Source organism: Pongo abelii, chromosome 1, assembly GCF_028885655.2.
Source record: "Pongo abelii isolate AG06213 chromosome 1, NHGRI_mPonAbe1-v2.0_pri, whole genome shotgun sequence".
Classification (NCBI taxonomy): domain Eukaryota; kingdom Metazoa; phylum Chordata; class Mammalia; order Primates; family Hominidae; genus Pongo; species Pongo abelii.
The window spans coordinates 148567093-148592263 of record NC_071985.2 but is presented as its reverse complement, the minus strand read 5'-3'; the positions used below and the strand labels follow the sequence as shown (position 1 = coordinate 148592263).

Genomic DNA, 25171 nt, shown 5'->3' with positions numbered 1-25171 from the left:
TACAAAAATACTAGCTATGTAGGACCCATCACATGTAGATAAATATCCATTCAGTTGCAGTGCACCATGATAGAAGGAAAAATTATTCATGGTGACAGCCTCTTTTGTCTTCGGAATGTGGTAGCGAAGTTCTTCCAATTATTTTCCCAGGTTTCTCCTTTGCCTGCTATTTTTTGGGCATTCATGAACAAAAAGACTTCAGAGAAAAATGCTAAGCTAAAATGAGAAAAATGAGCACTCATGTGAACAATCTTAATGTCACTTTGGTAGATTTTAACAATACACAATAATGATAAGAACAATAATGGTGGCTAATCTTAGTGACAGCTGGTATCTTTTTGATTGCCTAGGATCTACTAAATGTTGATGGGAAAATATTGATATCCAGTAGGGAATGGCATGTTGCTTTAACCTGCAGAGTGGCCTATTATTGCTATCATGGGGGAAGATATATGTTATGTTCAGAGAGTGACTCTAAAGGGATTTGTCAAGCAGATGTTTCAAGAACAGTATAACAACTCATCTGCATAACTATGGCAGAAACGGTAACCTGTTACCTAATAAAGACTCCATTTACAGGAGTCTTCTTTTCATTCTTTCACCTACTACCAAGAAAGAGAAACTCATCACTAATTGCCAGGAGAAATACTAATTTTCTTGCCAGCCTTCCCACAGCACCAACAGGCTTAGGGCACTGAACCTGGAACAAGGCCCACAGGAGCTTCTAGGATTAGAGGCAGAAGATCCCACAATAAAGAATTGATGGAGACCACCAAAAACACAGCTGAAAGAACATTTTGCTGAAATTCATACATTGAAAGATATCTGTTTCCTAATGTATGTCTTGAAAATAAAATAGCAACAACCATTTATTAAGAGTTTGATATGTCAAGAAATTAGCATATATTATTTCCTCTACTTCTTGACAAGCCCTGTAAAATATGTATTATGATCCAACTTTGACCAAAAAAGACAGTAGGGTTAGGTAATATCCCAAAGTCACATAGTTACTAGGTGGCAGAGACAGGATGAGAGCTCAGCGCATGTGCCCCTAGATGACATGCTCTTTCCCACTACATCATAGGCCCTACACCCACTTTGATGGCTGGCCCCTCCATTCATTAGGGAAAGAAAGGAAGCATTTATTCTGATGCCAGCAAAGCAGGGAATTGGCCATGCTGCTGTAGAAAGTTGCATTTATATACCACTTTACCATTTTTAAAATTTCCACCCTCTGGGATCGATATTACCTTATCTATTCCTCACAAGCACCCTGTGATTTGGTAGAGAGATTCTATTTGAAAATAAACTGGCCCAGAGAGGTCAGGCACGGTGGTTCACTCCTGTAATCCCAGCACTTTGGGAGGCCAAGGGGGGTAGATCACTTGAGGCCAGGAGACCAGCCTGGCCAACATGGCAAAACCCCGTCTCTACTAAAAATACAAAAATCGGCTGGGCATGGTGGCACACACCTGTAGTCCCAACTACTCAGGAGGCTGAGGCAGGAGAATCGCTTGAACCCAGGAGCTGGAGGTTGCAGTGGGCCGAGATTGCGCCACTGCACTCCAGCCTGGCAACAAAACGAGACTGTCTCAAAAAAAAAAAAAAAAAAAAATTAGCCAGATGTGGTGGCGCTCTATAATCCCAGCTACTTGGGAGGCTGAGGCAGGAGAATCACTTGAACCTAGGAGGCGGATGTTGTAGTGAGCCGAGATAGCGCCATTGCTCTCCAGCCTGGCCCAACAGAGAGAGACTCTATCTCCAAAAAAAAAAAAAAAAAGAAACAAACAAACAAACTAGCCCAGAGATGTTAAGTGAGCTACCCAAAGTCACACAGATGACAGGCAGACTGATATAGTGGAAAAAGTCCTGCTGAGATGGAAAAGACACTATGCTAGGCAGAACTTACCCCACACCAAGAGCTACCCCTGCACAAACCATCCCTTTTTCTAGCACTTCAGTCATTTTTCTTTTTTTAATTACAGAGGATCCTGAACTCAGATGAATTCTGTGTTTATGGTGGGAAGGTTTAAGCTGTGAAACAGGAGGAAAATCTTAGGGTGGTTGCCCCTTCGGCTTTATGCCTTCAACAACATGGCACTCATTTGAATGGAACACAGACTTTTATCTGATAAAGAGCATTGAAAACGCAAATAACATGGGCTTGAGGTCATTTAAAACCTCACCAAAGGACTGATTCCAGTCTATCTGCAAGGAAAAGAAAGTTACTTTGTCATGGAAGAAAAGGAAACAAGTGAGAAGGAACCAGCATTTATGAGAGTCAGTTATGTGACAGGGACTGTGCACATAGCGTCTCACTGAATCCTGAGAGCACTCTATGAAGATAGAAATCATAAGCCCCACCCTTAGAAAAGGAAGCTGAAGCTCAGCGTGGTTGATCATTTGATGGAAACCACATGGCGAGTGAGAGGCAGCCATGGATCCCGGGTCTGGCTGATTCTTCTTACTATGCTTAGCTGCCTCTCTGACTTATAAACATTGTATTAAAATTCTTTCTAAAGGGATTTTTACCTACTATATACCCACTTTTATATATCTTCTGATTAAATTCATTCTAAGTTCCATATAACCCCAAAATAGATGTCTCTGAAAACTTTTTCATGTTTTTTTCCCCTGACTCAATCACAGCAGGATCTGAAAACTTTTTCATTCAATCAATATACTCACTCGTATTTATTTAGCTCCTTCTAGGTGACAAGCACTGTGGTATGTGCTGGAGATGCAACAGTAAACAAGCCAGGCACTGTTTTGCCTTCATAGACTAGAACAAACTTCTTCTGTAAAGAATCAGAAGTTAATTTGTATGCTTTTTAGGCTGTGGGGTCTCTGTTGCAACTAAACTCTGCCATTGTAGCATAAAAGCATCTATAAGTAATACATAAATGAATGGGTGTGGACGTATTCCAATAAAACTTTACAAAAATAGGCACAGGTGTTTTCTGACCCCTGCTCTCTAGAGGAAGACTCAGAAAGGTAAGCAAGTTATTAGCAATACATTGTGATAATTACTCTAATTGAGAAAATAGTGAGATCTGGGAATATATTGCAGGGACACCTAAGTCAGATTGGGAGAGATCAAGGATGGCTTCCAGGAAGAATTGGCATCCTCAAAGCAACCTGAAGGATGAGTAGGAATTAACCAAACATAATTTTCTGGTCCTCTTCCACTTATTGTATTTATGTTTTCCTTTAACTGCATTTCTTAGTAACAATTCTTTTAATCTTCAAATTCTTTAATCTATAAATACTTGAATCATTTGCTTGTCTCATTCCTTTTCATCAAAATAATTCAAGTCCTCTCCCCATCCTCCCATAACAAGTACATCAACTTTTTCCTTCAGTATGTCAACTTCTAGATTTTACTCAATCCATCAACAGACTTGTAAAAATCTGAACAAAAATAAGCTGAACTTTAACAGATAAGTTTTATGGTGTGTAAATAATACTTCAAAAAGCTATTGGAAATAAATAAATAAAGCCAGCATCCTGACTCCCAGGAGTCCTCAAAGGACAACTGAACTTTGATGAAGCCAGTAGAGACCAGGTTCTTGAGAAACCCAACTTTATCTCAATCCCAAAAAATCCTCACAGAATGTGAACTCATAGCCAAAAATCAAAAGTACATACAACAGCAAGGTATTACAAGAAAGAGCTTCAGAAATAACAAATAGCAAAGTCTGACCTGCAAAGACTTCAGGTATTTGAATAAGATACAAAAATATAAAATAATATATTTAATATTTTTGCAGAAATAAAAGAAAAGATTGGGTATATGAGCAAGAAATGCATTAATAAGTGGATTAAGAAACACATTAAACATAACTCAAAAAAGAATTAAAATATATGTAAGTATAGTTTGTCAATGTACAAATAAAAAATAAAGATTTTTCAAGAAAATATTTTTTAAAAGAATTAGTTATTTGGAAGAGATAGATTAGGTAACAGATTAATGCTGCCAAAGAGAGAATTAGAGAACTGGAAGACAGATCTAAATAAATAATCATAAGGATTAATGCAGACATACAAGGAGCTAGAATATATGAACAACACATAAAATGTACTAGAAAGATATAATAAAGAGAATGTGGAAGAGGCACTATTTGAAGAGCTCAAGACTGAGATTTTCCAGAATAATTGGGTGACTACAAAACTTCAATCATGAAATTAAAAGCCCATTACCTAAAAAGAATTCTTACTTGTACACTATATAGTACTTGGCCAAGTTACAATGAAGGCATTTTCTACTGTTTTTAGAGGCAATCAGGTTATGAAGGAACTATGGCACTTACATAACATTATACTTCTTGGGCTTCAAAAGCAGATAATATTATGAAAAACATTCTGCACAGTTTGCATTTTCCTCACTCACCAAATTCATAGGTTTTTTTCCAAATTACTTTGCTGTTTTTAGTAAAAACTGAAACAGACTGGACTCTAGGTTTTAGGTAATGTTGAAATCCCTGGAGATCTTCAGTGTCTGGTACAGTATTAGACACAGTAGTGATTGCATAAGAAAGGTTGTTGACTGACAACCAGCATGATCAGGTTAGCAATAATGGGAGATAAGGAAGTTTATGGAAAGTGACATCTGAAAGAAACCAACCTAACAGTGTCTTTCCAGACCTTGAAATAAAATTGGATTTAGCAAATATCATTCTAATACAGATGTCCCCAACCACCTTACAGGAAAAGCTCAGGTTGTAGTAAGAATAATCTTAGCTAACATTTATGAATCATTTACTGTTACCGGCACTGTGCTAAGTGTGTAATAAGGAGAAGAAAATAGGAATAATTTTAAATCCTACTCAACAAACTGTCTTTAGCCCTACATAACTGAAAACAATTTGCTTACATTCTCTAAATGCATCAGTGAATCCTACTGGTATGTTTCTGTTATTAGTTGTAATACCAAAAAGTCTCACAGATAAATAAATAAGTAAATAAAATTATTTTGGCCGGGTGCAGTGGCTCACACCAGTAATCCCAGCACTTTGGGAAGCTGAGGCGGGTAGATCATCTGAGGTCAGGAATTTGAGACCAGCCTGGCCAATGGTAAAACCCCATCTCTACTAAAAATACAAAAATTAGCCGGGCATGGTGGTGGGCACCTGTAATCCCAGCTACCCAGGAGGCTGAGGTGGGAGAATCACTTGAACATGGGAGGTGGAGGTTGCAGTGAGCTGAGATTGCACCACTGCACTCCAGCCTGGGCAACACAGCAAGACTCTGTTTTTACTTTAACAGAGAAGAGTAATCTCTCTCTCTCTCTCTCTCTCTCTCAGTATGCATACATACATACATATATATATATCTATATTTGAGACACTCTCACTCTGTCGCCCAGGCTGAAGTGCAGTGGTACCATCGTGGCTCACTGCAGCCTCGACTTCCTGGGCTCAAGCAATCCTCCCACCTCAGCCTCCTGAACAGCTGGGACTACAAGCATGTGCCACCATGCCCAGCTAATTTTTTTTTTTTTTATTGTTTGTAGAGATACGTTCTTGCTATGTTGCCCAGGCTGGTCTTGAACTCCTGGGCTCAAGCAATCCTCCTGCCTTAGCCTCCCAAAGTTTTGGGATTACAGGCATAAGCCACTGAGTCCAGGTGATAATTTTTAAGAAAATTTTTAAAAATTGACAAAAAGGTTGGGGTTGTTGAAATCCTTTTTTCTGAACACAAGAAGAAAATATATAAAACAAAATGAGAACAGGCACAGTGGTTCATGCCTGTAATCCCAGCACTTTGGGAGGCCAAGGTGGATGGATTCCCAGGCCGAGGTGGGTACACTCCAGACTGGGCAACAAAAGCAAAACTTCATCTCAAAATAATAATAATAATAATACCCGTGGAGGAATGGGTAAGAAAAAATATTTCTTCATTTAACCTGCAGAAAGCTGTGAATCTACCAAATACAGCATAGTCTTGGCCTCAGGGCAGTGAGTTTCAAACTTTAGGGTACACCAACATCACCAATAAGCTTATTAAAAATATAGATTCTTGAGCCCAACTGGAAGAATTCTGATGTAGCAGGTTTGGAATAAGTCCTAGAATTCTGCCTTTTTTGCAGGCACGACAGGTAATTGGGCAGGTGGTACAGAGTCCTCCTCCCAAAACTCTGTCTTAGGATAGAGACACAAGCCTTCCCCTTTTCTATGAATCCTGAGAACTGTGAACAGTTCTAGTGCAGCCACAGCAGTAATCTGATTTACATGGGTTCAGTTCGGTCTGGATCCTCTGATCTGCAACTATTATAGTTATCATTGTGATTATCAGAGAAACAGATTAGGGGCAGCATTATTTCCAGGCATGATGTAAACTGCTATTTATTATAATGGCAGGTTTAATAATTGATGCAAAAGTATGCATTAAAGAAATTATTTTCGTAAGTCTATCTACTCCTTCCCTCATTCACAAAGAAATTGGCCTCACCTTTTTATAGTTGTTACGGTAGTGGGCCATTTTCTTTTGGTTTTCTACTTCAGATTCAGCTTTGAGAATGAGAAAGCATAGTTTGGGCAAAATAGATGTTTGTAACATTTTTTATTAACCTGAAGAGTGGGTGCTCAATATGTTTACCTATTGCATAGCAGCCAACTGGACACCAAAGCCTCTTTGAAGTGAAGCACCACATTGGGTGGCTAAAACCAGGAAGATGGAGAGAATATGTAAACATCTTTGGTAAAATACAGTTAAATTTACTGTTACTTTGAAGTAACCCTTTGAAGTATCCCTTAGCAACTGGTTCCTTAAGACAGAGATTATTATAAGTGACAGATCCTAATTATTACTAAGACATAAGGTTTTATCATTTCTGTTTAATGTACGAACCACCTGCATTTGCTCTCATTCATTGAGTCAAACAGGAGAAGACCTGAAATATATTTAACATCTACTTATTAAAATGAAGTTCCCCTGCCCACTGAATTTTATACAACAATATTCACTCCCAAGAGTTAACTATGTTTCCCTTTTTTTCTGCAAAACTTTTTGATGACTTTGCAAACCAGTCAACAATTCAGCACAGAGGCATCCAGAGTCACGCTGGCATGTTGTGACAGAATCGCACAATTACATGGGATCCATCCCGTTCTGAAAATGCCCCGAACAGCGAACAGAACAGGTAAATGGAATCAAACGTCAGAGCCAGCACAGCCTGAGAGCTTCTTGAAACTCAGACTCCACAATCTATGGGGGAAAGTGTCCTGCTGTGGCATGAAATAAATGAAACAGAAAATGATGGCAAGACTGCTAAGAACATCCTTTGCTTTGCTCTTCCTTGGCCTCTTTGGGGTGCTGGAGGCAGCAACAATTTCATGCAGAAATGAAGAAGGGAAAGCTGTGGACTGGTAGGTAAATGAAATGGAAGGACTGCTGCATGCAAACAGCCTCAGTATGGGAGTTGGCCTGGCTCACTGTGAAGTTCCTAAGGGGAATGTCCATTCTCTTTCCTCCCTTTACAAATAAAGGAAGTTAAAGTGTGCAAATCGGCCAAACTCCCAGGCAGGGGTAGGCTTCTGAGTGAGGGAGTTTCCCCCTGAAAAAGAGCTGAGCAGCCCCTCTTGGGCCTGATTCACTGTTCTTGGCGGGGCAAGGCTGGTAGCCGCGGAAGTGGGATTGAGCTGACAGCTTCTGTCAGCTGGCAATTTCTTTTAATTACATCATGGCTTTTCCTAACAGAACACTTCCAACATCCTTTTAAAGACTGACAGAGTAAAGAAGGCAGATTATTTTTTTTCTGAAAATGGAGCATGTGCTGCTCCTTATGAGAAAGAGAAGGGGGACCTGGTCACACACAGCACTGTTTGCCTAACCTCAGTTTGTTTGGAAGCAGAGGCAGCTGTTGCCATGAGTGGTAGGTAGGTCACTGGCCTGTTGTACAGTGTTAAAGACATTAAATGCTGTGTTGCATTATAGTCATGGGTTCTCCTAAAGCTTTAATTACTTTTTCACTCTTTAATTCGGATATTTAGGTTTGCCATAATGGTTGGTGTCAAGCTTTTTGTGTAAACTTCAGGCTAGAGAACACAGATATACTCAAGGCAGTAGTCAGTCTTCCATCAGTTACTGAGCTCAACAGAGGTCTGTGTGGAGTTTTGAAAATATAAATATGAACGAAATATGGTTCCTACCCTCAAGGACCTCACAGTTATGTGGTAAGGGCATAGGTGGAACACTGGGGAATAGAGAGCCCAGAAAGCTTCTCTGAGGATGTAGTTTTTGAGCTAAGTTTTAAGAACAATTAGGAAGTAGCTGGAAAAAGAAGGGATGTGCAAGGGCATCTCAGGCCAATGAAGGAGCAATGAGGAGGTAGAGAGGCAAGAAGCAACATGGAAATTTGGGAGTTGCAAAGTAGTTTGGTATTGCTGGAACTTCAGGAGAATACAGGAAGATGACCGGAGGTGAGGTTAGACAGGTGGGGACAGCCAGGGGGTCTGTGTGCTGAGCTGCAAGGTTTGAACTTGACATAGAAAGGGAGCTACTGGAGGACTTCAAGCAGGGGTGGGAATGGTCAGATTTGCACTTTAGGAAACCCATTGGCAGTACTATGAGGGCTGATGGATGGGGAGCAGCCTAGAATCACAGAGACCAGGAGCACTTTTGCAGCATTACAAATGAGAAGAGGTGTGGGCCCAAGTTAAAGAAGCGGTCATGGAAATAGAAAGAAGGACATGCTGAAAAGACTTGGTGATGGATGGGCTGCAGCCAGTAGGAGAAAGGGAGATGTTAAGAAATAATTTTAGGTTGGCCAGGCACAGTGGCTCACGCCTGTGATCCCAGCACTTTAGGAGGCCGAGGCAGACAGATCACCTGAGGTCAGGAGTTCAAGACCAGACTGACCAACATGGAGAAACTCCATCTTTACTGAAAATACAAAATTAGCCAGGCATGGTGATGCATGCCTGTAATCCCAGCTACTCAGGAGGCTAAGGCAGGAGAATTGCTTGAACCCAGGAGGCAGAGGTTGCGGTGAACCAAGATCATGCCATTGCACTCCAGCCTGAACAACAAGAGTGAGACTCTGTCACAAAAAAAAAGAAAGAAAGAAAAAGAAATAATTTTAGGTTTCTGCTTCTGTGACTGCATGAATATGTTCCTAATAGCGTGGGATGAGCAGATTTGGAGCAAAATATTATCAACTTGGTTTCAAAAATACAGAGTTGGGGGTTAATGGGACATCTTTGAGTTTAGGTTTCTCTGGACCTCAGCAGAAAGATCTAGGCTAGAAACAGATTGAGGACTCTTGAGTACATAATTAGAGACAGTCACCCAGGAAAAATGTTTAAAAGTACTAGCTCTCAACTGGTGTGCCACGGCACACTGATAGTTCACAAACCCTTTACTGGTGGGCCACCAAATTGTGATTGATATAGAAAATCATTTTTGCCACAAGTGAATGGACATATTACTTAGCAATGTCTGTTAGAGAGAATATAAACAACTTGTTGCCAAGCTGCTAACATTTATTGAGAAAGTTAAGGAAAGAGACCATCAAGTCAGCCCCAAAGAATAATTTCATGTTTCCTGCCACATGTGAGGAACTGACCCTGTAAGAAAGCATAAGCAGGGCAGGAAAGAGTTCACTTAAATTAAGTATAAGACCGAAGGGGACCAAGTGAAGAGTGTGCAGCTTTTATGGGTTTGTGACACTGTTGTATGGTAATAGTGTATATATTAGAATGTTTGGTGCACTGTGAGCGTTTAGGGGTTAATGGTGGGGTTCATGCTATTAGAAAGTATTTGGCTAGATCAGTGGTTCTCAACTGAGGGTAATTTTGCCCTCAGAGGATTTTTGATAATGTCTGGATGCAATTTTGATTGTCACAACTTGGCAGTGCTACTGGCATCTAATAGATAGAGGGCAGGGATCTTACAATGCACAGGACAGCTCCCACAACAAAGAATGATCTGGCCGAAAATGTGAATAGAGCACATTGAGAAACCCTGAGCTAGGTAATCCAATAATGCCTTAATGCTGTCTTGGCTGAGCTACCTCTCCTCCCTGTGAGATATCCAAGGGAGATATACAAACGGAAAACAATAGTAAAGGAAGGAAAGGGCCTACTTAATTACTTGGTTTTAGCCCTGAATCATCAAGGCAGAGTATTCTGATAAACTGAGCTGAGGAATGCAGCTTAGGACAAGGGCTCAAAGTACCTTCCACCTCTCCTGAAGCCCAGACCCAAATCTCATACCCAGTCAGCCAACTGCATGGTCTGGGCCTTGGCCTTCTCTCCACTGTAGCCACATGGATCATGGAAGCAACAGAAAGAGCCACTCTCAATGTATATGGACTTCCACTTCAGGGACTCCACCCACCAGTATAACCAAGGTCTTAGAACATATCCAATCAGATTTTTATTTTCTTCTCTGGGGAGGAGCAAAGATAAGAGTGAAGAAAGAGGCAGAGAGCTTGAGCAAATCCTTTTCCTTAGAGGCCTTCCACGAAACATAAGTGAGAGATATATTAAAGTGGGTAACACAGTTATTGCCACAGGAAAACAGTCAATAAATGTTAGTAATTCATAATCATTTTGTCTGTTAGGTTTACTTTTTATAAGTTACCTAAAAGACAGAACAAGGAAAGTGGAGAGACTGGGTTAGAGTACCTGTACCTAGACTCTACAACTAGAAGCTGGAGGAAGAGTGAGCAACTAATGAATACCACCAAGAGTGTTTTGGGAAGGACATTACAGCAACTATATGAAGCATATGCCTCTAAGGTATGTTATATAGTTAATTGTTCACTTGAATAATATTAAATGCATAAAACTGAATCCAAAGCCTTCACCAGAGTTTTCTGTTCACCCACCCAATCCCCAATCCTAGCACCTTGAAGTAAGTTAGCTCAGAACCAGCTCAAGACAACTATCTGAGCCAATCTGACTAAGACCTGAGGAAACATGTCATCATACTCTACAGCAATGCCAAATTTACTTGGCACCATGTCCAGTGGTGTCACTAGGCAAGGTGTGAATTAATTGTATATTGAATTCTGCCAAAATGTCTGTCAGTTTGCTTATTCATCTAATAGAAATAGGGAGAGGAGCCTCTGCTGTTACAGGGCAATACAGATCTGTGATTAACATGCTATGAGTTATGGATTGTTTATATCATGGTGTTGATCAGTGGTGGTGAGCTCAGTAAAGGGTTCTACTTGATCTTCCTTTTAGTTAATTGTTTTCAAAATGATATGTTGAAAATTAGGACTCTAGTTCAAGGCCCTAGAACTAACTTGCCTGGATGGAGATTATCCCTGCTATATCTGGACTTTATCAGGCAATGAGCTAATCAGCCAAAGAGACACAGGTAAGTAGGCCTGCTGGCTTATTATGGGCATGCTCCCAATATTCCAGGCACCATCTGTTGCTTAGTTTCAAGATACTGCTTTCCAACCAGAGGTGGCAAGTAAAATCAAGCCATGATTAACATCCAGTTATACTCACGTATGCATTTCCTAACAATAACTTATAGACAAGTAAATATATAACATGACTCTGTTCCTATAATATGCTGGACTGTATGCTGGGCCTTTACATATGTCAAGTAATTTAATGCCCACAACAATACTGTTTTAGCCTCTGGCACTGCACATGTTTATCTGAGTATTTACTCAAAATACACACGGAACTATCATGGTGTGTGGTAATATTCATGTTATTTACCTGCCATTAAGACTAGCCTTCAGAGGCAAGCTATAAAGTTAAAGCTTATCTGTAGGCTATTTGAGAACATGTGACGTGCCAAGCACTTTTCTAGATGCTTTTCAAAATTATTTGTCTCAACAAACCTGCTTTGAATAAAAAGACGACAGCCGACCCTTGAACCTTGCTGGGGTAGAGGTGCCGGCCCTCATGCAGTCAAAAATTTATGTATGTATAACTTTTGACTTCCTAAAAATGTATCTACTAACAGCCTACTGTTTCACTGGATGCCTTACTGATAACATCAATAGTCAAATAACATGTATTTTTTATGTTATATATCTTATATACTATATTCTTACAATAAAGTAAGCTAGAGAAAGGAAAATATTATTAAGAAAATCATTAAGGAAGAGAGAATATATTCACTCTTCATTAAGTGGAAATGGATCATCATAAGTGTCTTCATCCTTGTCATCTTCCTGTTGAGTCGGCTGAGCAGAAGGAAGAAGGGGAAGGGCTGGTGTTGCTATCTCGGGGGTGGCAGAGATGGGAGAGGTGGGGAAGGTGGAAGGGGAAGCAAGACAGGCAGGCATACTCAGTGTAACTTTCACATGAAAATACATAATGAATTCTATCTATTTGCTTTTTCATTTCTCCAAAAATGTTTCTATACAGTAGTAATCCTTTTTTCACCATTTGCTTTAGTTTCAGTGCCCGTATCACAGAAGGGTTCATGTTGTAAAAGAAGTTAAAAGCAATCTTTTTATTTTTTTCTTTTGAGACAGGATCTCATTCAACACCCAGGCTGCAGTGCAGTGGCACCATAAGAGCTATCTGTTGCCTCAACCTCCCAGGCTCAGGTGGCCCTCCCACCTCAGCCTCTGGAGTAGCTGGGACTACATGCATGCACCACCATGCCTGGCTTATTTTTTTTTTTTTTTTTTTTGGCGGAGGGGGCAGGTAAAGATAGGGTTTCATGATGTTACCCAGGCTGGTCTCGAACTCCTGGACTCAAGCAATCCACCCATATTGGCCTCTGAAGTGCTGGGATTATACACATGAGACACTGCACCCAGCCTAAAAGCAGTCTTGAATGATCAGAATGCTTCTACCAGATTGTCTAATATTGATTTGTGTTCTTGCACACCTCTTCTAGGTCTTCTTGCTCATCATCTGGCTCTGGTTCCAATAAGTTATGTTCTGTTAACTTCTCTAGTGTGGTGTCTATTAGCTTTTGAATTTCTCCAAGAATCATACTTGAAACCCATCACCCCCAACCTTTCTTGCCATATCCACAATCTCTTTCATGACTTTCTTGATTGATTCTGTCATAAATCCTGTGAAGTCATGCTCAACATCTGAACACAGTTCTTTCCAGCAGGAATGTATTGTTTTGGGCTTGATGGCTTTCATGGCTTTTCCTATAACAGAAATGGCATCTTCAACGCTGTAATCCTTTCATGTGTTCTATCATGTGTTCCATAGCACTGACAATCCTTTCCAGAGAGCACCATATGTAATGAGCCTTAAAGGTTCTTATGAACCTGATTTAGAGGCTAAATCAGAGACATTATGTTTGGGGGCAGGTGGACAACTTTGACACCTTTGGTGTTGAACTCATGGGATTTTTAGTGCCCAGTGGCACTATCCAATACCAAAAGAACTTTAAGAGGCAGTTCCTTACTGGCAAGGTACCTTCTGACTTTAGACCCAAGGCATCACTGGAACCAATTCAGAAAAAGGGTTCTTGTTGCCCAGGCCTTCTTATTGTACAACTGGCAGCTGGTATGTATCTTTTCCCTTCAAGCCTCAAGAGTTAGCAGCTTTATAGATAGGTGTAGTCCTGATTATCAACCCAACTGCATTTGCACAAAACAGTAGAGTTAGTCTGTCCCTTCCTGCCTTAAATCCTGATGCTTGCTTCTCTTCCTTACCAATAAATGTCTTTTGTGGCACTTTTTTCCAGAATAAGGAATTTTCATCTGCATTAAAAACCTGCTCAGGAAGAAATTCTTTCCCCTCAATGATTTTCTTGATGGCATCTGGGAATTCATCTGCTGCCTCTTGGTCAGCAAAAGCTGCTTCTCCTGTTATCTTAATTTTTTTTTTTTTTTTAGGCCAAACCTCTTTCTAAAATTGTCAAACCATCCTTTGCTGGTATTAAATTCTCCAGCTTTAGATGATCTACCTTCCTTCTGCTTTGTCATATACTGACTTCACTTTTTCTCAAATCATATTAGAGTCTATGGTATTCCTTTCTTATCGCAATCTTGCACCCATATAAAAGCTGCATTTTAATTTTAAGTATAAGATATAAAAGTATTTTGTAAAAAGTGCAAGGTTTTCATGCCTACTGGCATAGCTGCAGTGAGGGCTTCACAAATTTCCTTTTCTTTTTTCACAATGGCTCTTATGCTGGATTCACTTACCTTGAAATGGCAGGCAACTGAAGCTGCAGACCTCAATCTGCAGTATATATCAAGCAATTCAACATCTTCTTATAATGTCATGACTTGTCTTTGCTTTTTAGAAGCATTTCCAGCATCAGCAGTGGCACTCAGTATAGGTCCTACGGTTTTACTCAAGGTTTCTGATATTGCCCCAAACATGATGAAAAATACGCAAGAGCTGTGAGAGATCACTTTTGACTACAGTATGCAATTTACTGGAGAGAACTGCTCACGTGGAGGTTGTTAGTGTCATGTGGCATTTTCAGCAGATATTCACAAGACTTGAGCTCACCTCAATGGTGACAAGAGGTGGCTATCAAATTATTACAGTAGTACAGTATTACTACAGTTAATTTAATGCAGTTATGACTTAATACTGCATATTTATGTTTGTTTATATTTCTTGACTGTGAACGGCACCATGTTTGGTCTATGTTTGTATATGTAAATTTTGATGAATTTTAACTTTTTATAATAGATTTGTGCATAGTTTAGGGCAGCAAATGATAAAACAGACTAGTATCTACATATATTGTATGCATTCATGACGTATCTAACTTTTTCTTAATTTTTAAAAATATTTCTAGGCTATGTGGTTCATCTGTGAGGTTTTTTTTTCAAATTGTCAAAAATCTCCCCCTAAATTTTCCAATATATGTTTTTAAAAGCCTGCATACATATAGACCCATGCAGTTCAAACCCAAGGGCCAACCGTATTACATAAAATGAAAACGCCTGCAGCTGCTTCTGCTTTCCAGGTTGGGGATGGGGACCAGGAGCATATCTATTAGTGGGAAAATAATGCCTACATTGTTCTTTCCACATCAATGAGACTGCTAGGGGAGGAAGAAGGAAAGAGCAACATTGTAAAGCCTCTATCATTTGCCTTAGTTGGAGTAGATAGGCCTTCACTTGGCGGAATACAATAATGATCTTTGAAGGTGCAAAGGTAGCCCCACACCCTAGCAGGGAGACACAGTCAAACTGCTCTGCTAAACAAAAAAGGGACAGAAGGAAGCCAGGGATTAAAAAGCATAAGAAACATGGAGAGAGACTGGGGTAAGGCCTTATGGTGATGTAAAACCATTCAATATTTCTTACCTTTAGTAAAACCTGCCACATGCAATGTCTTGAGTGATTGGTTCTGGGGGGAAAATGACAGGAAAGGGACTGATTTCCATGCCTGATTGGCATAGAGCCAAAAGAAGAGAGCAACAGCAGTTGGTGATATCCAGGTATGACTCAGTGTTCTTTGGAAGCTGGAATTATGTGCCAGAAGTGACTGTGAGAATATTACTCCTCCACTCCCTGACCTGGAATTGAACCTCCGACAGAGAGTCAAATGCAAGATTAGACCGACTGATTTAAATCTCAAATGTGAAGGTGACCAAGGCCAATAGCTGGGTTACATTTGGAATTGTTTCCCTTCTCTTGCCTTTACAAATAAGAATCTTCCATGCACCTTCATAAACATTTATCAAACTATATTGCCTGCACTTGTCTGACTATATTTTCTGCTAGACAGGGGGCAGAGACTGTACCCCTCTTGTTCAACACTCAGTAGTCAAAACAATACTGAATATATGTGTTACAGGAATAAAGCTATTTAAAGGCACATGCCTACATCTACCTACTCTTAAGTCCATGATCTTTTCCCTTTATCAACAGCCTCTCTTCCAACTAAGGCTACAATCCACTTAACCTCAGCTGGCAGTTACACTCAGTTAGAATAATAAACTTCATTTATCATAAAAAATAAATTCCTCACTGGATCATCCCAGAATTCCTCCATGTTGTACCCCAAAGGCACACAAATGGCCTCCTTACCACATTCAGTGCAAGTTCATAGAGTAACTAACTCTTCAGAGTTCTCCAGATGATGATATGAATGCCATTCAGTAGCTACGATCAATTATGGAAAATGAAGGTAAGAAAACAGCTTACTTTTCAGGGCATTCCTAAGCACAGTAGACAAGAATGCTACAACAGACCATGTTGTGCATTTAAAAAAAATTTTATTACAGCATATAATTAAGTAACTATGAGAGGCTTCTTTATTGACTTTGTTTTCTAAGAAAAAAGCAAGGGCCTTTTTTAAGGACATAGGTTATCCATTCCTGCTTTTAATTATGTCACTCAGATTTTTTTAATATTGACATTATTGGCTTCAATAAAAGTTGTATCATCACACAAATTAAATGGAACCACCTAGAACAAATATTAGCAACTTTCTAAAACATGAAAAATAGATACTATCGAAATAATAGCTTTATTTTGGCTCTAAGATTTGGCTGTTTGAAAATTGACTCATATTTGGCCTTACCAGAGGAAATCCAATATCACACAGTAAATTTCACCACTTTTTTTAAGCAGGAAAATATCAAGTTGGAAAGGTGAAGTGACACTGAAAAATGGATTGCAGAAAAATCCTCTCATAATGGGAGGAAGGGAGAGCAGATAATGAGGAATCCTGATTAAACACAACGCTACTACCCAGCAGTGAAGTGAAGCACAAAGTGGGCAGAGAACATCAGATCCTGACAGCCAGTTCTGCACTGTGCCTATAATATCAATGGAAAAAACCTCAGATGTAATCCTTGGTTGGTTGTTCCTACTTCATTTCCTGAACAAATAATTCAGTACTCCTTTATTATACACTGGTTGCTTAATCAGAAACTTGGTTCCAAAACAACCAAGAGAAATAGGAACATTGCCCTCACACACAGATCACAATGCATAGGGCTCCTGTCACTTGAGTAAAAATCATGCATAGTTAAAAATGGACTTCCTTTCCCCTGTCTTACTTGTCACAGGCTTCATATTGATGGGGAAGCTGCCTATTAGGGGAATAGATGACTTCTCATGTGTATTAATGAAAGCAATGTATTGCAGGCTGGGTAGCTGGTAGAAATGTTGTGGGAGTTTGTAAGTGGAAGATTTACGCCATTATAACCCTAATATATTCCTGCAGAGTAACAACACAGCCTATCTAATATACAACGATGGAGTCCCTAAATCTGTGAATTACAGCAGAAAGTATGGACATACCAAAGGTATGACAAAGATTCTTGGTTTCTCTTTCCTATTGGAAATCAACATTTTCTTAAATATTTCATCTTGAATATCCTTATATTCCATACTAAATAGATAGCCTTTCTTCTTAAGAGTTTATTTGAGTTATTGAAATGTATGACTTCTATATCACTGGTTATAATTATATGATTTGACTTGGCAATCTCATTTTTAGAAATCCCATTTTATTTCTTAACATATTTTAAAATATTTGCTTTGCAGCAGCAGGAATCCAGGTACTGATACTGAGGGCACACACACACACCAGCAATTATATATATATATATATATATATATATATATATATATGCATATGAATATGTATATATGTATATGTGCATGTAGTATATATGTACAAACACATTTTAGTCAGATTTATTGAAGTATAATTTATAGAGAGTAAAATGAGCTCTTCTTAACATACAGTTCCCTTGGAAATATACATTTTTGAAAAAGCATTTTAAATACTTTTTATATTAATTTTTATCATGTTATTTACATTATCACATATAGTAATTTTTATTATACTTTCACAATTTTTTTATTTCTAAACTTTGCATATGTGTTTGTGAACTATAGAAAAATTCAAAATACAAGTAAACAAAAAAATCTATAATCCTAATGCCCATTAGATAAACCATATTTAATCCTTTCTACTTTTTCTAAAATACATATTTTAAAACATTTTTACAAAACTACTGTAATGACTATTTTTCAATCTTTTTTCAATTTAATATATCACAAATAACTTTCCATGACAACAAGTATTCAGAAGGTTCCAAATTCAAATGCCTTCAAGGGAGCAGGCAAATGATGTCAGCAAGTGAAAGGAGACAGTTACTATTCAACTTGCCTGATACGGACACAATTTTCCAGGAGGTGTTGAAAATTAATATTTGTGGAAAATCTCCCCAGTTTTTAAATGTTGGCACTAAATTCGAAGTTTAAAAAATATTCTGCAAGCCCAATAAAATGTATCCATAGGCTGGATTTGGCTCATGGGATGTCAGTTTGCAGCCTCTGATTTAGAATATAGTTTGTAATGGCTGACAAAGGTCATGAACTTTGAAAGCTTTTTATTTAGCAAAGTTGCTCTCCTGAATGCCCTATTTACTGGGAACCCAACAATTTTCATAACATGCTACATTCTTCAACCTCTCCTCCAACAATCTCCCACACCATTCCTGCTCTACCCTGCTAGCTGCCACAAGGCTTTGGGGAAATGGCTGTAAAGAAGTAGGGCACAATATCAAGTGGAGGGGTTCTCTTGGCCAACAGATGCCCTAATATCCTATGGCATTTGTACCAGGAGGATAGGATTCCAGCAAATTGGCACACTCATCTGCACAGAGAACTCTTGAAGGTTATCCAGTTCCATTATACAACAGAACTTTCAATATTTTCCACTTTGACACAGGTATTGATTCTATTTCCACCCAAAGAACAACAGTATGCTTTCTTAAAATAGGCACTTTGAAAAAAAAATAACTAGAAGGCATTTGGTTTTTAATCTAACAATTAGGCAAACACGAGTGAATCTTATGTTTGCATAGTCATATGCAAACTGGAAAGTCTAGCTATCATACCAAACCTACCATGATAAATTTCTAAACACAAAAATAGTCAGATGTCTGTTTTACAAAGTTCTTTTTGGTATGTCACAAAATAATAAAAATCTTTCTATTTTCTTCCTTATTGGCATTCATGTTGTTTATTTTGCTCTAGAGATTTTTACAAATGTAATTAACTAGGATGCTTTAGCACAGCTTCCTTTTTTTCTCTTTGCTTCTTTTATTGGGCTTGTAGAAATAGTGACTCTTCTGCCAATAAACGGGCAGCAGTTTTTTATAACAAATTATTGTGAGTACATTTCTCCATTTGATATTTTCTCTTTCAACTCTGTTTTTTAGTTGGCTTTTGAAAAGAGCCTAGCTGCTTAGCAGTGAAGACACTATCTAAATCTTGCTAGGTGACTGTATAGTTTAACAAGGTCAAATTCCAATTTAGCAAATTTGCATTCTGCCAAAACAAATTTTCCTTGTGATTTCAAACTGAAATTCCTCTTAACTCTTCACAGAATGGCTACCTTGGTTCCCTTTCTGTGGTGGCTTTTTATCAGTAATCAGGCAATGTGATATGTGCCAGAATTGTATTTGAAATCTTTGAAAAATAAGCATGATCCTTGTGATTATCAGCCTAATAAAACACTAGTCTGAAGCATAAATGGGCTTAAATGTTGCCACTGTGAACCCTATTATAAAAGAAGCTTTGTTTTTCTGATTTATCTTTGTTAAATGTGTCTTTGGTAGGTTTACTGCTGTGGAACAGAGTTCAAGGGTTCTGGCTGATTCATTCCATCCCTCAGTTTCCTCCAATTCCGGAAGAAGGCTATGATTATCCACCCACAGGGAGACGAAATGGACAAAGTGGCATCTGCATAACTTTCAAGTACAACCAGTATGAGACAATAGGTAAAACTAAAGTATGTGAGAAAAAACAGATAACTATGTTGAAGAAAGGATTTGGAAATATATTCATAAATGTGTCACTTCATTTGTTAGTCTATTCATAGACTCTCTGATACCTAGATTCTAATGCTGGCTTTGCCATGGTGAGGTCTTGGGCAGGCTCGCTTACTGGGTTTTGGCTCTTAATCTACCAGTGCAGTCGTTGAACTTGATCAGGGCAGTAGTTTCAAATGTATTCAGGGGCCTGGTAGATAACCTATATGAGTGAAACAGACAGATGTTACATAGGAAGTGAGGATGGTGACAAACTGGGGTGTTGACTCACCTAGCTTCCCTTAAAGCCTCAGCTCCATCATATTGTGGCTCTACAGGAATACAAGCCTAATGATTACAGATCTCCATATTTCTCATGAAGTACCAGAAACCTAGGGTGGGTGGGTGTGTGTGTGTGTGTGTGTGTGTGTGTGTGTGTGTGTGTCAGAGAGAGAGAGAGAGAGAGAGAAACTGATTTCTAAATATGAGCTCAATCTTAATTTTGTTTTTGAAGTTTTCCAGGCCACATATTCCTTGTAGGCCACCAACATGACACCTCTGAGCCAGATAATCTCCTTTTAAGATTTCAAGCTCAGCCAAAAATACTTAGATTTGGCAAACTGTGGTGGGAAAGGAGAAGTAGGGACAGGTTCATAGCTAAATAGTAGTGAAAACCAACTGCCTATATAGAAACAGGAGGTTTAGAAAATGTTTTTCATCAAATTTCCATCTTATGGCAAGGATCACTGAGCTCCTCACCCAAGTCAAGCTCTAGTCTCACTAGTTGAAATCATGTAATGATGCTGAATATCACAGAGATTAGGCATGCACACTGAGGAGCTGATGATTCTTAAAGCTGTTTTGTACATGGAGTTCTCAACTTTTGTATATGTATATGTACATTTAGAAGAAAAAATACATGGTCTCCAAGTCCAGGTTACCTGGGTTTCAATATCAATTTCATCAATTACAAACTTTATAATCTTGGGTGTGTGATGTAAATTCTCAGTTAATTTATCTATAAAGTAAAGATAAGGATAACAACAGAATTTACCTGATAATATGGTTGCTGTGAGGATTAAATGAATAAACCCATGTAAAACTTGTAGGACCATGTCTGGAAACTAGGAAGTGCTTAACAGGTGTCAGTTATTTAAACAAAAAGTTATTTGAAGGCTATTGGTTTAAAGAAAGAAATGCCTTTGTTTTTGTGTTGTTTTGTTTTTAAATCCACAACAAGATCTATAATAACAGCAGGTATTTCCATTTCTGTCTTAATTCTCAACTTTTCTTTATTGTTTCTTGATTCAGATTCTCAGCTCTTGGTCTGCAACCCAAACGTCTATAGCTGTTCCATCCCAGCCACCTTTCACCAGGAGCTCATTCACATGCCCCAGCTGTGCACCAGGGCCAGCTCATCAGAGATTCCTGGCAGGCTCCTCACCACACTTCAGTCAGCCCAGGGACAAAAATTCCTCCATTTTGCAAAGTCGGATTCTTTTCTTGACGGTATGAAAGACCATCATCAAACAACATGCTATATAATTCTGCTGTTGAACTGACTAGGGATAGCTTAGAGAAATATTTTGAGTATTCAGAGAAAGAGAGATGAAAAAAGGGAGCAAACGAAAAGGAAAGTCACGGATCAGTTCGAACATCAGCCTGCTATACTTGAATAACCAGGTTGCTGAGTCAACCACAAAAGTATCTCACAACCAACCAGCCAGGGGCCAGTGAAAACTCACAGTCTCCATCCTCTGCTTGGCATGGGGCCATAGCCATCTCCATTTCTTCCATTCCCTGAGCAGTTACTTTAAGTCTTCTTTACTCTCAAGCCCTTTACACTACTCTGCCCCCTCACTCATAGCTTCCTTTTCTCCTTCATAAATAGAACAATGATCACTAGAGAGAAACCAGTTCAATATGCCCCCCCTCCACCCCTCCAACAATCTTATCTGTTCTCCTTCCTTTTTGCAGGGTTTTCCCCCACCCCCAAAGAAGTGATGCACCCCCTATGCTCTGAAACCTATCTCAGCCTCAGCATACCTTGATTTGTCCACTTGATCTGTTCTCTGTGTTCCGTTTCAGCTCTCCCACTCCCCAGGCTACTTCCTCATAACATACAAACACGACTAAAAACCCTCCCACAACTCTAAAGCATCTATGGCTCTATTTTTCCTTTTCTTTCAGATTTATTTTTTTAAAACTCATCAGGGCCTTCACTTGCTCAATGTTCCTTCACTGCAGTCTTGCTTCTGTCTGTAGACACTCGAATCTCTGCCCAGTCACCAATGGCTGTCTTAGATGACCTCACTGTCTTCCTTGCTTATTTGCTTCCATCCTTTATACGTTGAATAAAATTTACTGAATGCCTACTACTAGCCAAGCCCTGTGTTAGGCACTGGAGATCTCAAACTTGACAGGACAGAGATAGTCTCTGGAGAATGTGGCACTGTTGAAATTCTTTCCTTTTTGAAACTCTCACCTCCACTGATTTTGGGGAATACGCAGTCCCCTGGTCTTCCTCCCACTTCTAAGTTTCTTATGCCAGTTCCTCTTCCTCTGACTACTATTTAGGTGACTGGGTTGCCATGTGGCCCCTACCTTTCCTTATCTCATTCTACATACCCATGCTGGGCAATTCCAGCAAGCCCTCCAATGATTCTCAAGTCTTGATCTCTACCCCAGACCTCTATACTGACTGATGTATTTAACAGCAAGTGAGACATTGCTACTTGAAGGTGGTACAGCCACATCAAGTTCAACATGCCAAACTCACTGCATCATCATCCCCTATAAATCTACTTTTTCTTGTATTCTGCATAGTCACCCAGCCACTCCCCATCTCTTCTTTTTCTGACCCTTCTATCAAACCATCAAATTCAGTCAGTTCCAGATCCTTAATAACACTCACATTTATTGTATCTTCTCCAAACTCTTTGCCACTGCCATGGGTCACATCTGTGTTTATTGACACAGTTATTGTGACAGCCTTATGTTTTTCCTTTCTTCTTTCTAACCCGTCCTTCCCAATTCATCCTGCCCATTGCCTCTCAACTGATATTTATGATCATAAACCAGTTTCTATTAATTCTTTACTAACATTCCTTTAAAAATTCCCCATTGATTTCAGGAAAATCCAAACATTTTGGCATGATTTACAAAGTCCCTTGAAACTGGCCCTGATTCCTTCTCTAGCCTAATTTTTTCCAAAGGTCTTTCCAGGACAAAGACATATATTGCTTCATTCATTTTATAGAACAGAAGATGTTTGGAAACACCAACATCATCAGAGTAATGATGATAATAACTTACATTTGCACATCACTTTAGCATTTACAAAATGTTTTCTCATCCACTATCTCAATTATGTTGTTATTATTGTGCCTGCGACATCCACATATCAGGGGTGAAAGATGATTTCCGTTCCAGAGTATATTTTCAGGGACTAATCTAAGTGTAAATACCAACCTCCCTATCTTTCTCCTCCTAAACCCTAGACATCTTTGCAGCCTGGATGGCTCAACGGCTGAAGACACACTTGTTAACAGAAACCTGGCAGCGAAAAGGACAAGAGCTTCCTTCAAACTGCTCCCTTCCTTACCATGTCTACAATATAAAAGCAATTAAGTTATCACGACACTCTCATTTCAGTTCTTATCAGGATCATGCCAAGTGGTGTATTTCCCAAAAAGGCACCAAAAATAGCTGGACATGTATTGGAGACCTAAATCGGAGTCCATACCAAGCCTTCAGAAGTGGAGGATTCATTTGTACCCAGAATTGGCATATTTACCAAGCATTTCAAGGATTAGTATTATATTATGAAAGCTGTAACTAAACTTGGTGAAAGGACACAGGTACTATCATTGAAAACCTTGACAATGGGTCTTCTTCCATTACACCTTCTTTATATTTTAAAGGCCTGTGAATATACTCATAACCTGCATATCACAAAATAAAACATTTTTCTCTCATGTTTATCGTTTAATCTTCTATTTAATGGTAATTTATTTACTTTGCACTATATATCATAGACATAAACTATTATACACAACTGAGAACAGAGGAAATAAAAAGAAAAATATTTTTCCACATCAGTCAACTCCAATTGTTTATGGACTGACTGGCCACCTAGTAGATTACATTTCATCTCCTTCACAAAGACTTCCCTGACTCTCTTCCCCACCCTTTTTTGAAGAAAAGCAAATAACTCTCTCTGCGTATTCTTCCATGCTATTTGATCATATTGCTCCTAAAGTTCTTTCTCACTGGTTTACGGTTAAGACTTATTTGTCATTCTCTCAGCTACTACTTACTAATTGGATGATCTTGAGCCATTCACTTGGATTCTCTGAACCTTGATTTTTTTAATCTATGAAAGGGAGATAATAGCTAGGTATGTTCAAGCACCTAGCACAGAGCCTGGCACATAGATGACACTTAAAAATAATGGTGGCATTTGAGTTTGAATTCCAGAAAAAAAAAGACAAATAAGTTTCAGAAATGAGTGATATTTTACAAGAAGAATGTTAAAGTCACATTAGGAGAAAAAACTGCATAAGTGTGACTCATCAACTTGAAGGAAATAAGGAAGTGTAACATAATGAAACCAGAATCAAATGCAATAGTCTTTTTTTTTTTTTAATAATAGAGATGAGGTCTTGCTTTGTTGCCCAAGCTGGTCTTGAACTGGGCTCAAGCAATCCTCCCACGTTGGCTTCCCAAAGTGCTGGGATTACAGGTATGAGCCACTGCACCCAGCCAAATGCAATAATCTTAATTTCAATGTGTTTCTTTTTCTGGCATTCTTATCACTACTTGTAACTATTATATAAATGGATAATAATAAACTTGTGTTAAGTACTAATTGCTTAATAACATTTGACATATGTATTGTTCACAATTTCAAGCAGCTTACAACCTAGAAAAAGTAATCACAACAATAATAAAGCTAGCGCTTACTGAACACTTACTATGTAATAAGTATTCAACTCATATTAATTCAGGATTCATTACAATTTTTTTTTTTTTGAGACAGAGTCTCGCTCTGTTGCCCAGGCTGGAGTGCAGTGACGCGATCTCGGCTCACTGCAAGCTCTGCCTCTCGGGTTCACGCCATTCTCCTGCCTCAGCCTCCCGAGTAGCTGAGACTACAGCTGCCTGCCACCACGCCTGGCTAATTTTTTGTATTTTTAGTAGAGATGGGGTTTCACTGTGTTAGCCAGGATCGTCTCAATCTCCTGACCTCGTGATCCGCCTGCCTTGGCCTCCCAAAGTGCTAGGATTACAGGCGTTAGCCACCACGCCCAGCCGATTAATTACATTTTTATTTAATCTTCATAACAATTCTATGTAGTAGGAACTGTTATTATCCCCATTTTACTGACAAGGAAACTGAGGCCTACAGAGTTTTAGGAACTTGCTTAGTATCATAGAGGTCCATCTCACCTCTGAGGCTATCGATCTTAATATCTCGATA

The 25171-nt window shown here is 39.0% G+C and overlaps 1 protein-coding gene across 1 annotated transcript; it reads left to right on the top strand.

Annotated features, from left to right (window-relative positions):
- The first annotated feature begins 5519 nt into the window (after positions 1-5519).
- On the top strand, positions 5520-23680 carry DNASE2B (deoxyribonuclease 2 beta). Its single transcript, XM_002810672.4, has 6 exons — positions 5520-7367; positions 10565-10742; positions 17088-17169; positions 19498-19659; positions 21001-21198; positions 23190-23680. Exons 1-6 carry the CDS (start codon positions 7243-7245, stop codon positions 23528-23530), a joined length of 1086 nt encoding a protein of 361 aa, XP_002810718.1. The 5' UTR covers positions 5520-7242; the 3' UTR covers positions 23531-23680.
- The last annotated feature ends 1491 nt before the right edge of the window (positions 23681-25171 follow it).